This window comes from Dryas octopetala, chromosome 3, assembly GCF_963921425.1.
Source record: "Dryas octopetala chromosome 3, drDryOcto1.1, whole genome shotgun sequence".
Lineage (NCBI taxonomy): Eukaryota > Viridiplantae > Streptophyta > Magnoliopsida > Rosales > Rosaceae > Dryas > Dryas octopetala.
The window spans coordinates 26089075-26102978 of NC_141368.1; the positions used below are offsets into that span (position 1 = coordinate 26089075).

The 13904-nt window shown below is 35.7% G+C and overlaps 1 protein-coding gene and 1 long non-coding RNA gene across 3 annotated transcripts; both read left to right on the forward strand.

Annotated features, from left to right (window-relative positions):
• The first annotated feature begins 2687 nt into the window (after positions 1 to 2687).
• On the forward strand, positions 2688 to 6567 carry LOC147292085 (26S proteasome non-ATPase regulatory subunit 4 homolog). 2 transcript variants are annotated; one of them, XM_086235711.1, is made up of 10 exons: positions 2688 to 2983; positions 3091 to 3147; positions 3514 to 3628; positions 3714 to 3923; positions 4270 to 4588; positions 4745 to 4868; positions 5660 to 5763; positions 5873 to 5941; positions 6111 to 6188; positions 6269 to 6567. In XM_086235711.1, exons 3-9 carry the CDS (start codon positions 3522 to 3524, stop codon positions 6153 to 6155), a joined length of 978 nt encoding a protein of 325 aa, XP_086091837.1. In that variant the 5' UTR covers positions 2688 to 2983; positions 3091 to 3147; positions 3514 to 3521; the 3' UTR covers positions 6156 to 6188; positions 6269 to 6567. The 2 variants fall into 2 exon arrangements, with proteins under 2 accessions (XP_086091837.1, XP_086091835.1); XM_086235709.1 differs by having other exon boundaries at positions 6293 to 6567.
• An 862-nt stretch (positions 6568 to 7429) lies between these two features.
• Positions 7430 to 8351, forward strand: LOC147292086 (uncharacterized). Its single transcript, XR_015121417.1, has 2 exons — positions 7430 to 7739; positions 7824 to 8351. It is a non-coding gene; the product is annotated as an uncharacterized LOC147292086 (long non-coding RNA).
• The last annotated feature ends 5553 nt before the right edge of the window (positions 8352 to 13904 follow it).

The following is a 13904-nucleotide window of genomic DNA, read 5'->3' on the forward strand; positions in this document are numbered from 1 at the left end:
AAATTTTGGGCATGGGTGTTCAGACAATATATGAGCATGAAATTCTTCCAGGGCACAATATATTCAATCTTGATCACAATATATTTCAGGAGGTTTTATACATCGAAAAAACTTGATTACGATTTCCAATCTTGTTTTGGATATCAGTTGGGCTGAAAAAACAAATGGCATTTGCTTTGTTCTTTTGACAATTCATCCATTGCGTTTGATCTGTTTAAATGATTTTAAACGATTCGACAGGGACTGCTCAGGATCCCAATTATAACAGCATTATTCAATGATTAAAAAACAGAAAAAGATTTTGGTTAATACATAAAGGGGCAGCAAAATACAAGCATGTGTATTGGCAAAATATGTATTGGCACTTTTGGGTACTTGATATTCAACAAATTTTACCCAACTCAAGAATGCCTAAACATTTTGATACAATATTGATTAAAAATGTAAAACACATGTAAATGTGTAATGTATATAGTTATAGACTTTTAGTATAAGGTTTTTAATTAAACTTGTTAATACTTAATACCTTAAAAAATTTGATCTAAAAAAAACCCCCTACAAAATTTAAAATTCAAAAAACTAAAACTGAAAATCACTAAAACAAAAAAATTAAAACACAAAATATTGAAATTGAAACCAAAAAAATTCCATCCTCGCCCAAAATATAAAATTAACCCACCCAAGTTGAAAAAAAAATGAACCTCTGGCGCGTCTCCAGACTTGTCAAATAGTGTAATTTTGAATTGCATGTCAAAATCTGATTGTTAAACAGGAGCTTGTATTTAGCACTCTGAGAATGCAATTGCCCTTTCGTGTATACACAGTTGCAGTGCGAAACGTTTTTTTGGCCCAGTGATGAAGTTACCATTTTCTTGAGATTTGGTTCAAGAAAATGGTAACTTGGATTAAGAAAATGGTAACTTACAATTCATTGAGAAAAAGTTACCATTTCTTGAGAAAAAAAATCAAGAAAATGGTAAGTTTGGTCACGCTGGGGCTGGATTACCACTTTTTTGAATGAAGTTACCATTTTCTTGATCAATTGATCAAGAAAGTGGTAACGTGTTTTGCTTCACTGATTCCGTTACCATTTTCTTGATATTTGGTTCAAGAAAATGGTAACTTCGATCAAAAATGTGGTAACTTACCATTTTTTAAGAAAATGTTACCATTTCTTGAGGAAAAAAATCAAGAGAATTGTAACTTTGGTCAAGATTGGCCTTAGTTACCACATTCTTGAACTAAGTTACCATTTTCTTGATCGAACGATCAAGAAAGTGGTAACGTGTTTTGCTTGGCTGATTTGGTTACCATTTTCTTGATGTTTGGTTCAAGAAAATGGTAACTTGGATCAAGAAAATGGTAACTTACCATTTCTTAACAAAAAGTTACCATTTCTTGAGAAAAAAAATCAAGGAAATGGTAGCTTTGGTCAAGCTTGGGCTTGGTTACCATATTCTTGAACCAAGTTACCATTTTCTTGATTGAACGATCAAGAAAGTGGTAACTTTTTTGCTTGGCTAATTTGGTTACCATTTTCTTCATGTTTGGTTCAAGAATATGGTAACTTTGATCAAGAAAATGGTAACTTACTTTTTCTTGAGAAAAAGTTACCATTTCTTGAGGAAATAAATCAAGAAAATGGTAACTTTCGTCAAGCTTGGGCTTGGTTACCACTTTCTTGATCAAAGTTACCATTTTCTTGATCGAACAATCAAGAAAGTGGTAACGTTTTTTGCTTGGCTAATTTGGTTACCATTTTCTTGAGAATTGGTTCAAGAAAATGGTAACTTGGATCAAGAAAATGGTAACTTACCATTTCTTGATCTAAAGTTACCATTTCTTGAGGAAAAAAATCAAGAAAATGGTAAGTTTGGTTAAGCTTAGGCTGAGTTACCACTTTCTTGAACCAAGTTACCATTTTCTTGATCGATTGATCAAGAAAGTAGTAACGTGTTTTGCTTGGCTGATTTGGTTACCATTTTCTTGATGTTTGGTTCAAGAAAATGGTAACTTTGATCAAAAATGTGGTAACTTACCATTTCTTGATCTAAAGTTTCCATTTCTTGAGGAAAAAAATCAAAAAAATGGTAAGTTTGGTCAAGCTTAGGCTGAGTTACCACTTTCTTGAACCAAGTTACCATTTTCTTGATCGATTGATCAAGAAAGTAGTAACGTGTTTTGCTTGGCTGATTTGGTTACCATTTTCTTGATGTTTGGTATAAGAAAATGGTAACTTTGATAAAAAATGTGGTAACTTACCATTTCTTGAGCTAATATTACCATTTCTTGAGAAAAAAAATCAAGAAAATGGTAAGTTTGGTCAAGATATAATTTTGTGATTGCATGTTCAAACCCGATTGGCAAACAGGAGCTAGTTTTTAATACTCAGAGAATGCAATTGCCTTTTCATCTATATACAGTTGCATGCGTAGGTGGTTACCACATTCTTGATATGAATTTACCATTTTCTTGAATTTAAGATCAAGAAAGTGGTAACTTGGGTTTTAAGCAGTTTTGTGAAGTTACCACTTTTTTGATGCATCCCTCAAGAAAGTGGTAACTCATAGTCAAAATTTGGTAAGTAACCAAATCTTGACAGAGTTACCACTTTCTTGAGGGATGCATCAAAAAAGTGGTAAAACTCAAATCACACAGATCTTCCGCTCATTTCACTCTCCATTCAAAATAAATAACGTAGCCTCACCCAGACCCTCTCTCGCCGCCCTCGACTCTCTCTCGCCGTCCTGGCACTGTCGTTCAATCCTGGCTGTCGCCACCCTTTCGCCATCCTCCCACCAAAAACGCAGAAAACTCAGAAACCCATCCTAGCACGTCCATCGCCCATCATACCAGAAAACTCAGACCCTCTCTCACTGAGTTTCGAAACCTAGAAACCCAGAAAACTCACTCAGACTCTCTCTCTCACCGAGTTTCGATCTCTCAGAAACTATAAAACTCCGACTCTGTCTCTCTCACCCAGGTTAGGGCTTCGATTTGTTTACATTTGATTTTGTAGATTTATTCATATGTCAAACTCTCTATCTCTTTCATGAATTTAATATTTGGATTTTGAACTAATTTATGCAGGCTCAACAGGCACTTGCAGCAATTTAACTGAAGCCAAGACAGTCTCTCACTCTCTCGGTAAGCTATTCCTCCTCTCTTTCGCTTTTTAGCATTCTCTCTACCTCATCCTCTTGGGTTTCTTCTTTATGAAATAAGGTTTCAAATTAGGGGTTTTTTGGGGTTTATGATTTTCTTCAAATTAGGGGTTTTCTTAGGTTTGTTTGTTTCTTCAAATTAACTACACCTTCGTCCGACACTGGAGTCTCCCATTTTCTGCTTATCAAGGTTTTGTTTAGCTTTGGTTTTATTTTGCATGCTGGCTTTTGTTATTTTAATAGGTGCTTTCTTATCTCTTCTTATTTTTCCATCTTGATGTCCATCAAAGTATCAAACTTTCCTTTTTCTTGTTAATTTATGTGCAATTCTCTAATTCCTTTAATATAGGTCTTGAAATGGGGGGTGAGATGAACATAACAGCTGCAATCCAGGTAGCTCAATTGGCTCTTAAGCATCGCCAAAACAAAAATCAGCAACAGCGGATTATAGTTTTTGCTGGAAGGTAGATAATGCTAAGTTCTGTCTACTTGCCCATTCCTTTTTTCTTTTTTTGTTGTTGACATCTAAAATTTGTTCTGTGTGTTCAGTCCTGTTAAATATGAAAAGAAGGTATTGGAAATGATTGGGAAGAAACTGAAGAAGAACAGTGTTGCTCTTGATATTGTTGATTTTGGTGAAGAAGATGATGGGAAGCCAGAGAAGCTGGAGACCCTTCTTTCTGCTGTTAATAATAATGACAGCAGTCATTTAGTACATGTCCCTCCTGGTCCAAATGCTCTATCTGATGTTCTTATAAGGTACCATCTTTGGTGTTTGTCCATGTCTGTTTATAGAAAAGCTTATAATGCCAAATTTAAAGTTATTTATCACTGGAACTAATTGGAATGTAAGGTTTAGATTCATACCATTTCATTTACAAGTCAAGAACATAAAGAAAGTAGGAAATGACTCAAGTGTATCAAAAACAATATGTTAGTACGGAGAAAGAACATAAAAGTGAGAATAATAGATATTAGAAAGATAAAGGCGAATCTTGAAAAATATCCTCTTTACGATCAAAATATTGTTTACCAAATTATATGAACTATAACAGGATTTCTACTTTCATTTTTATCTTCACCTGTTTTTCGTTTTACTTGGCAGTACACCTGTATTCACTGGCGATGGAGAAGGAGGAAGTGGCTTTGCAGGGGCAGCAGCAGCAGCAGTTGCTGCTGCTATTGGTGGTTCGGGCTATGATTTTGGTGTAGATCCCAATATCGATCCTGAGCTTGCTCTTGCCCTTAGAGTCTCCATGGAAGAGGAAAGGGCAAGGCAAGAAGCTGCTGCCAAAAGATCTGCTGAGGAAGCTGCTAGACAAGAAAAAGGAGAGGAACTGTCATCCAAATCAGAGGATGCAACCATGACCGAACATGTTAATGCTTCATCTCTCAACGAGGATAAGAAACTTTCTGATGATATGGTTGGTGTCAGTTCTTATCGTGATGTGTGTTTGTGTTTGCATGTAGCTTTTTGTAGTTCATGAAGTCTTTATTGTGTTGGTTTTTCTCTCATCATTTGTTATCATTCAAAGAACTCCTGTAACCTGAATTGGCCTTGGCGTATGTTATGGTGATAGGTTGATGACAATGACTTACTAAAGCAGGCTCTTGCAATGTCGATGAGTAACTCTGGATCTGCTAATTCAGCGGGTGATGCTGAGATGTCAGAGGCAACTAGTGCGGATCAGGAGTTGGCTTTAGGTGTGTTCTTTGATTCCATTTTTTTAATTATTAAGGGGTAGGTGACTGGGTGGTAACTTGAGCTTCTTTTATTTGATTACTTTTTACATGTGGAAAATTATTTACAAGATGCTTCTGTTGTTCTGTTGCATGGACAGTAGTTTAACATGAGATTTGTATCCTTGTTTGACTTTGGAAGATCACATTCCTTTCATTTCAGCAGCATCTAGTTCATCTCTACAACTATTGGACTTCATAGCCATACTTTTTTCTTTTCTTTTCTTGATAAGAAATGCCGTCAGAAGAATATACCAATCATAGGTTTACATTTAGTAGTTCTTTTTTATGTACATGTAAATTACTGGTCCATTTGCTGCATACATTTCACTTTGGACTTTTGTCACTAGTGGTATGGATTGCTGAATTCCATACCTATGAGTCATGGATTCACATAATTCATACTCACAGCCATGGATGCTTAGCTGCCCCAAACCTGCATCATTATTTTGCTCTTTTCTTACATTGTTGTATGCTTGTCATGTGTAAACTTGTTCATGATTTTATGTTTTTTTTATTTTTAAAATTCTCAGTTAAAAGTAAGCTATTAATCGTTGTAAAATCAATGTTAACTATTTATTAATGTGCTGAAGTTGGACATCAAAATCTGAACACCTATCAATGTGGCCTTTTGTTTTGCTTTATATTTAATTTTTGTCTGGTTAATTGATTTGCCAAGCTTCTGAACATTGACAGATAGATTTGATAATATCTGGTTCCTTCCTGCATGCTTATTATTTCTTTGCTGCATGCAGCTCTTCAAATGTCCATGCAGGAAAGTACAGGAGAGCCATCATCCCAGTCAGATGTGAGCAAGGTGTTGGAGGATCAGTCTTTTCTGTCATCTATCCTTGAATCTGTATGCGTAATTGAACCTGTTTTTTTGGCCTGTATGTAATTGAACGTGTCCTGTTGTATTCCATGTATAATTATGTTGCTGTTGACCTGATATTTTATTTTTCTTACAGCTTCCAGGAGTTGACCCCAATGATCCTTCAGTGAAAGATCTTCTTGCATCTCTGAAGAATCAGTCTGAGGTGTGTTCACAAACCTTACACATGAAAACTTATTGGGTGACTGGATATGCTTCTGTTTTTGTTTGTTATAAAACTCATTTTCCTGTGGTGTTAGTATCTCTTTTTGCAGTACCAAATTTCTACAATATATTTCCCACTTTTAAATGTTTTTCCTTTCCTGGTATTCTAGTCCCAACAAAAGGATGAAGAAGAACCTTCAAATGAGGATAAATGAAAATGTGATCAGAATTGCTTCTGTATCTTCAAAGTAAGGAGTCAAATTAAGAATTCAATTCCAACTTTGATAATGAATGCCTTGGTTGTTTTGACCTATATTGATTTCCTTAGAACCATCTGGTTCCTCTTTTGCAGACCACAGAGCTGTTCGTTTTAGAGGAAGGCTTCTTTATTTCGTGGGAGGATGATACAAAAACAGATGCAGAACAGGATTTTAGAGATTAAATTACAAGTTAATCAAAATATGCTGCATTTTACCTCATGTTGCAGGGAATGTAAACAATGGCATGAACTGTGCCAAACTTCATGGCATCATTTATGGCTGTTTTATTCAATTAAAAGGAGGAAAGAACAAATAGATTTGTGATGCTTTGAATTTAATGTTTATTGTCCTCGAAGTTTCTGAATGATTTCTCCCTCCTCCCTTTGGTCCTTTTTTCCTTGTGATATAGTCTGCCTAATAGGTTGTTCAATCATTCAGGCGTCATTCAATCAAATCTGCACCATTGTATCACACATTCAATCAAATCTGCACCATTGTATCACACATTCACAGCTAATGAAAATTTCCTAGTGCAGTAAAAAAAAAAAAAACAAATGAAAATCATGTAGTGGTATTGCAATGCCTTATCAAGAAAGGGAAAGTCTTAAAAGTTTAAAAGGTAATCCGGCCACCAAGAATGACCTTCTTGGGTGACATAAACAGGCTGCATTACCTATATTTGCTGTTTAGCTTGGCATGAAAATCATATGTGGCTTCATTTGTTTTTGCTTTTCGAACTTGCTGAGAGTTATATACTTGGCCTAATGTGGCTGAGGGAAGAGTTTTCTATATCATTGCTTGAAAAAAGGCTACTCTCTTGTTGGGTGGACCATGATGCCTTTTCATCAATGTGCACCACTTCTAAGTAATTCCATTTGAAAGAAGCTGAAATTTGTTGGGTGGCATCAAAATCAGGTCATATTATTCATGACCAAACCGTACATTGAGCATATATATTTGTGAGGGTTATAAACTCAGATCCTAGAAAACAAATGATCCACACCACAAGTTGTGGGACTGATTGAGTATTACCTCAAGTGGTGGGTCATTCACATGAGGGGTATGTTTCCCCATACATGTCCATGCATTCTCTTGTATGGTAAACAATGGAGGTGGTTGGCATGAAGCTCAAGATGGACATGCATATTTTGCTTGTACGGTAAGTGATCTTTATGTGTTCCCTTTTTAAAAAAAAAAAAACAAAACAAAACATTCTGCTCTTGGAAAATATATTTATTTTAAACCTATTATTTCTCTAAACATGATGATGGAGAGGTCAAATACAAGTGTCCTGCTGGGTTTAAAGGTGATGGTGTCAAAAGTTGTGAAGGTAAGAGAAATTAACGTCTTGGTATTTTTTGTTGTTGTTTTTCAATTTCACTGTAATAGGAAATAAATCTAGTAATGCATTGATGTCTAAATAGCTCAAGTTCAGAAATTAAAGTCATGTTTTTGTACTGTGACAACAATGGTTCGATGCAATATATTGCCAATTTTGAAGGTAATCAACGCCCAGCCTGGGGATGCAAAGGGACTAATGTAAGTGAACGTTTTTGTTAAGTTTGGCCGACCATTTGTGCAACCAAAACATTGAAATGTCATAATGCATGTGTTTTGTATTAGGGTAAGGCTGACTGCCATGGCTGGATATGGGTAGATGAGTACAAGAACTGTGGATTCACCAATGTTTCGGCATCACAACCACCCAAAGATACCGGAGTGTCAAATGTCGCGGATTCATCACAAGGGTCAGCTGCCCCTGATTTATCTCAACAGTCCAGACCCCTGGATTTGGTGGATGAAGAACCTGGGAACGACTATCATTCAGAGTCATCGCCAGACTGCACCCCTGCCAATTAGCGTCCATGGTGGCCATCTGACTCATCGTGGTCACCTGATCCTGATGAAATTTACTCCCCGTATTAACAAATGTAATTATAATGTGCAAAACTGGTTGTGACGTCACTAAACTTGGCAGGCTACAATCAGGAAGATTGCTGTTACTCTTGATTAATTTTGCAGTTTTCATGTTGTGAGAATTGCTTCTTGGGTATCTGCTTGGTTATTGTTGTACTAAGACTCAATCTAAGTACTATGGATGAAGTGTATACTTGGCCATTTTATTTTATGCATTTTGTTCGTTCTGTTGTTTATGGATGTGAGTAATGTGACTGTGTATATATGAATACGTGGCTGCATTGTTTGGTAAATAAATGACGTATCGGTGTGCATCCTGAAAATTATGACAATTAAGTTATTGAGACGTTAATAAGTTCATGTTCGTTAGTAAATATTCAGGCACTCCAATTTAAACTAGCAGAGGATAATTGGGTATGTTAGACTAGACAAATACATTCATTTAAGAAGAGATGCTGAAAAACATAATGTCATGGGCAGGGGCTTGCCTCTGCAATAATATGCCTTATAGGAACCCTAGTTGTGCACGAGGATGCAGTAGACCTATCATTCAATCCCATGCAGAGTTCCATGTGTCCAAGAAGGAGGCAGATTCTTCAACAGATGCTGCCTCTGGCGCGTTTCCAGACTAGTCAAACTGTGTAATTTTTGATTGCATGTCAAAACCTGATTGTCAAACAGGAGCTCGTATTTAGCACTCTGAGAATGCAATTGCGCTTTCGTGTATACACAGTTGCAGTGCGAAACCTTTTTTTGGCCCAGTGATATTCAGCAACATGTAAATGCTTGATTCTAACATTGCTTGTTTATTAAGTCAAAACTATTACAAGGGGATCAATTAAATTTATAGTCTTTATGAAACTAGACAAACTCACATCTCCACGAAAAAGTTAAGTACATGTAGGGAATCAAATTGTAAGAGAAATGAGCTAAAAGGCTTCCGCCAAAATATATTAGTAGGAACCACAGTTACTGTCTAAATGTATAAATATGAGTGGTTTGGGTTTTGGTTAAATTAGAAACTTAAACTTAAACCCTATATTATATATCCTAAATCCTATTGTGTTTTTTTAAAATTTTAAATCCTATAACTTACCCAATACCCTATACCCAATACCCTATATTTCATAGTTGGTAATTTGGTATATAACTATAGAAGCAATTTTGTTCAGAATTTTGGATTGCATGTCAAAACCTGATTGTCAAACAGGAGCTTGTATTTAGTAGTATGCGAATGCAATTGCCCTTTCGTCTATACACAGTTGCAGTGCGAAATGATTTTTGGCCCAGTGATGAAGTTACCATTCTCTTGATGTTTAGTTCAAGAAAATGGTAACTTGGATCAACAAAATGGTAACATTTTTTGCCCCACTGATTTGGTTACCATTTTCTTGATGTTTGGTTCAAGAAAATGGTAACTTGGATCAAGAAAATGGTAACTTACCATTTCTTGAGAAAAAGTTACCATTTCTTGAGAAAAAAAATCAAGAAAATGGTAACTTTGGTGAAGGTTGGGCTTGGTTACCACTTTCTTGATCAAAGTTACCATTTTCTTGATCGAACAATCAAGAAAGTGGTAACGATTTTTTCTTGGCTGATTTGGTTACCATTTTCTTGAGGATTGGTTCAAGAAAATGGTAACTTGGACCAAGAAAATGGTAACTTACCATTTCTTGAGAAAAAATTACCATTTCTTGAGAAAAAAAATCAAGAAAATGGTAACTTTGTTCAAGGTTGGGATTGGTTACCACATTCTTGAACCAAGTTACCATTTTCTTGATCGAACGATCAAGAAAGTGGTAACGTTTTTTGCTTGGCTGATTTGGTTACCATTTTCTTGAGGATTGGTTCAAGAAAATGGTAACTTGAATCAAGAAAATGGTAACTTACCATTTCTTGAGAAAAAGTTACCATTTTTTGAGGAAAAAAATCAAGAAAGTGGTAACTTTGGTCAAGATTGGGCTTCGTTACCACATTCTTGAACCAAGTTACCATTTTCTTGATCGAACGATCAAGAAAGTGGTAACGTTTTTTGCTTGGCTTATTTGGTTACCATTTTCTTGAGGATTGGTTCAAGAAAATGGTAACTTGAATCAAGAAAATGGTAACTTACCATTTCTTGAGAAAAAGTTACCATTTTTTGAGGAAAAAAATCAAGAAAGTGGTAAATTTGGTCAAGATTGGGCTTCGTTACCACATTCTTGAACCAAGTTACCATTTTCTTGATCGAATGATCAAGAAAGTGGTAACGTTTTTTCCCCCACTGATTTGGTTACCATTTCTTGAGGATTGGTTCAAGAAAATGGTAACTTGGATCAAGAAAATGGTAACTTACCATTTCTTGAGAAAAAGTTACCATTTCTTGAGGAAAAAAATCAAGAAAATGGTAACTTTGGTCAAGATTGGGCTTCGTTACCATATTCTTGAACCAAGTTACCATTTTCTTGATCGAACGATCAAGAAAGTGGTAACGTTTTTTGCCTCACTAATTTGTTACCATTTTCTTGATGTTTGGTTCAAGAATATGGTAACTTTGATCAAGAAAATGGTAACTTACCATTTCTTGAGAACAAGTAACCATTTCTTGAGGAAAAAAATCAAAAAAATGGTAATTTTGGTCATGATTGGGCTTGGTTACCACATTCTTGAACCAAGTTACCATTTTCTTGATCGAACGATCAAAAAAGTGGTAACTTGGTTTGAGGCAAGGTTTTGGTTACCATTTTCTTGATGTTTGGTTCAAGAAAATGGTAACTTGGATCAAGAATATGGTAAGTTACCACATCTTGATCAAGAGTTACCATTATCTTGAGGGATGCATCAAAAAAATGGTAAAACTTGTTTACCAGTTCAGCAGGTTCTCTATTTTTTTTTTTTTTTTTTTTTTGGTGCAGGCATTCTATGCCTGCAGTCATTATAGAAGCTCCCATTGTACATGTGTGTGTGTGAAAAGAATTGTGCTGCTTTAGATGTGTGACTTCTTTTTTTTGTCAACATCTCTGTAATTCTTGAATCTCTGTAATTTTTTTTGATCAACATCTCTGTAATTAATTGATTAATGAAGAGCATCGAAGGAGCTGACAAGCTCCAGATAGTCTTGCAATGTTGTTTATCTATCTTAATTAGTTATGTATTGTATTGTAAGATCGGCTCAACTCGATTATATGGAAATTTGACACTTGTTTTCATCATTAATTGGTACTTGAATGGTTGTTTCTTATTTAGTTGTTGAGAAAATGGAGTTAGAAAAAGAAGATTGGAGAGCATGAGATTTGATATTGCTAAATGGATTTTTGTTTTGTCATAGATACTTGATTTTTTTACTTTCTTTAAAAAATTTACTAAATTTTCTGAGGTCTATCTGGATGAATTGATTTTGATGTGGCTTGCTTTGTTTAATTAGTTTATGCAAATTTTAATGCAGATATTATAGGGAAAATGGAGGTTTACTTTGTCGGTTTTTGCAGACTTTCTTGACGAATCTTCATTGTCCTACATAGTTTGGAGTCATAGATTTGGAGTCACAAATTTGGAGTCACAGATTTTGAGTCACTGGAATGGAGAAACTCATATCGATCTACTTCCCATCAAGCACAAAGAAGCCAACACTTGCTCTTTTGTACTTTTTTCTTTTGGTCTGAAGCTCTTTTGTAGTTACTGATTAGCACAATTATTCATTTGTATATGAATTGTACAATCTTTACAGTGATATGTGGAACCTGAATTGAATACAATTGTTGTCATATAATGCAGAAAGAGGTTCTTTTCCTTAAAATGTTGTTTTTCCTTTCCAATGATTCATGACTAAGTATTGCTCTTTTGTTACAAAATCAAAATCACATACCCATTCATGAATTGTACTGAGCAACATATTCAGGTTCACATACTAACTCCATAAATTAAAAGAACTGACTTTAATAAAATCAAATTCATATACCAACTCCATAAATCATGAATCTATCACAAAATCAAAATCACATACCAATTGGTGTTAGTTTAAGGGAAAATGTTCGCAAAATGACTATAACTATACCCATATTTTCAGTTGAGGATCCCGTTTTTACTTTGCTTCAATCAAGGACTATTATTTTTCAAGTGTTTCAATCAAGGATATTTCGTCAACTCCATCAAATTTTCCGTTAAAAATTGATCATGTGCTTAGCACATGACCAATTTTAAGGGTAAAACTGTCTATTATTCTAAAAAATAATTAAAAAATAAAACTAAACTAAGTAAACAAATAAAACTAAAACTAAAACTAATAAATAAAAAACAATTAAAAAAACAAATAAAACTAAAACAAAATCAAACCCATCCCCGCCCCACCCTCTCTCACTCTCGTCGCGCCCCCTCACCCAACGGCCGACGACTCCTCACTCCCCTGGCAGCGGCAGCAACGGCTATTCTCTCCCCTGCTGCCTCTTTCTCTCTCGCTTTCTCTCTCTCTGATCTAGACAGGGCTGGGGCTGGGTGTGACTGGGTTTTGCGACGGGGCCGGGGCTGGGTGGGGATGGTGGAGCTGGATGGGGCCAGGGTTGGGACGGGTGGGGGAGGGGGGAGGGATGGCGATGGTATAGGGGGAGGAGGGGGCAGGGATGGGTGACTGTGATGGGGAGGGTGTAGGGGGAGCTGGCTGGGGGGCAGAGAGAAAGAAAAAGATAAGAGAGGCAGAGATATGAGAGAGAAGAGAGGAGAGGAGAGGAGAGGAGAGAAGAGGAGAGGGGAGGGGCGAGGTGGGGCTGGGCTGAGTGGGGGGAATGTTGGGTCGACATGGTGTAGGGAGTGGGAGGGTGGGAGATGGAGGGAATTTTGTTTTGTTTTTAAATTTGTTTAAATTTATTTAGTTTTTTTTTTATAATTATTTTTTATGAGAAAAGACTTTTTTGCTCTTATAAATTGGTCACGTGACCCTCAGATACAACGTGTTGGTTCTACCATGGGTCTTATAAATTTTGGTATACTAATGAAATCTCAAGTTTGAAGAACGTGCATTTGAGACGTTCTGGTTGTGTGGAAAGCAGAACTATAGCCTCAATTCCTCTGCAAATTTGTACTGTGATTGTGAATGTGTAGGAGATGGTAGTTTAAGGTTTTTGCACCCTTAGAATCGGAATTTGCATTCACTTAAAAAAAATTTATTTTATTATGCTAAATTCTTGTTACAGATTTCGTGGGTGTAATAATTTTCGGGTTTTTGATTTGGGTGATTCGGTGTTGTGGGTAGCTAGTTACAATTTTTAGTTAATGGACAACTAGTAATGCTTGTTTTATTCTTTCACACACAAAAAATTTCCGTGGAACTGGGGTTTTAAATCTGAACTTCACTAAAAAATGTAAACAGGCAACAGCGTTTAATCTATAGACTATAGATAGGATGTGTTAGGTAGAGGATTAAGAAAACCCATTTTTTATAATTAAAAAGAAGGTTTAGTTTGTATTGCTAATTCACCATAAGCAATATAAAGCCTCCTCAAAAAGGAATTGCCTTGGAGTACTGGGATGTTCTAGTTACCTTCCTCTGGGTGAAAAACCCAGAGAAAAAGAAGCAATAAGGTGAAATAAAACAACAGTAAAAGGAAGAAAAACAATATAAAAAGAAGCAATAAGGTCGAAAACAAGAAAAGAGAAGCAATAAGGTCAAAAAGAAAAGAAAAAGGAAGCAAGAAAGTAAACAAGGAAAGCAACAAAGAAAGCAATAATGTAAAACAAGAAAAGGAAAGGAAAAGGAATTATGTAAAACAAGAAAGTAACAAAAATATATTGTATGCATGCCTTAGGAAGAAGAAA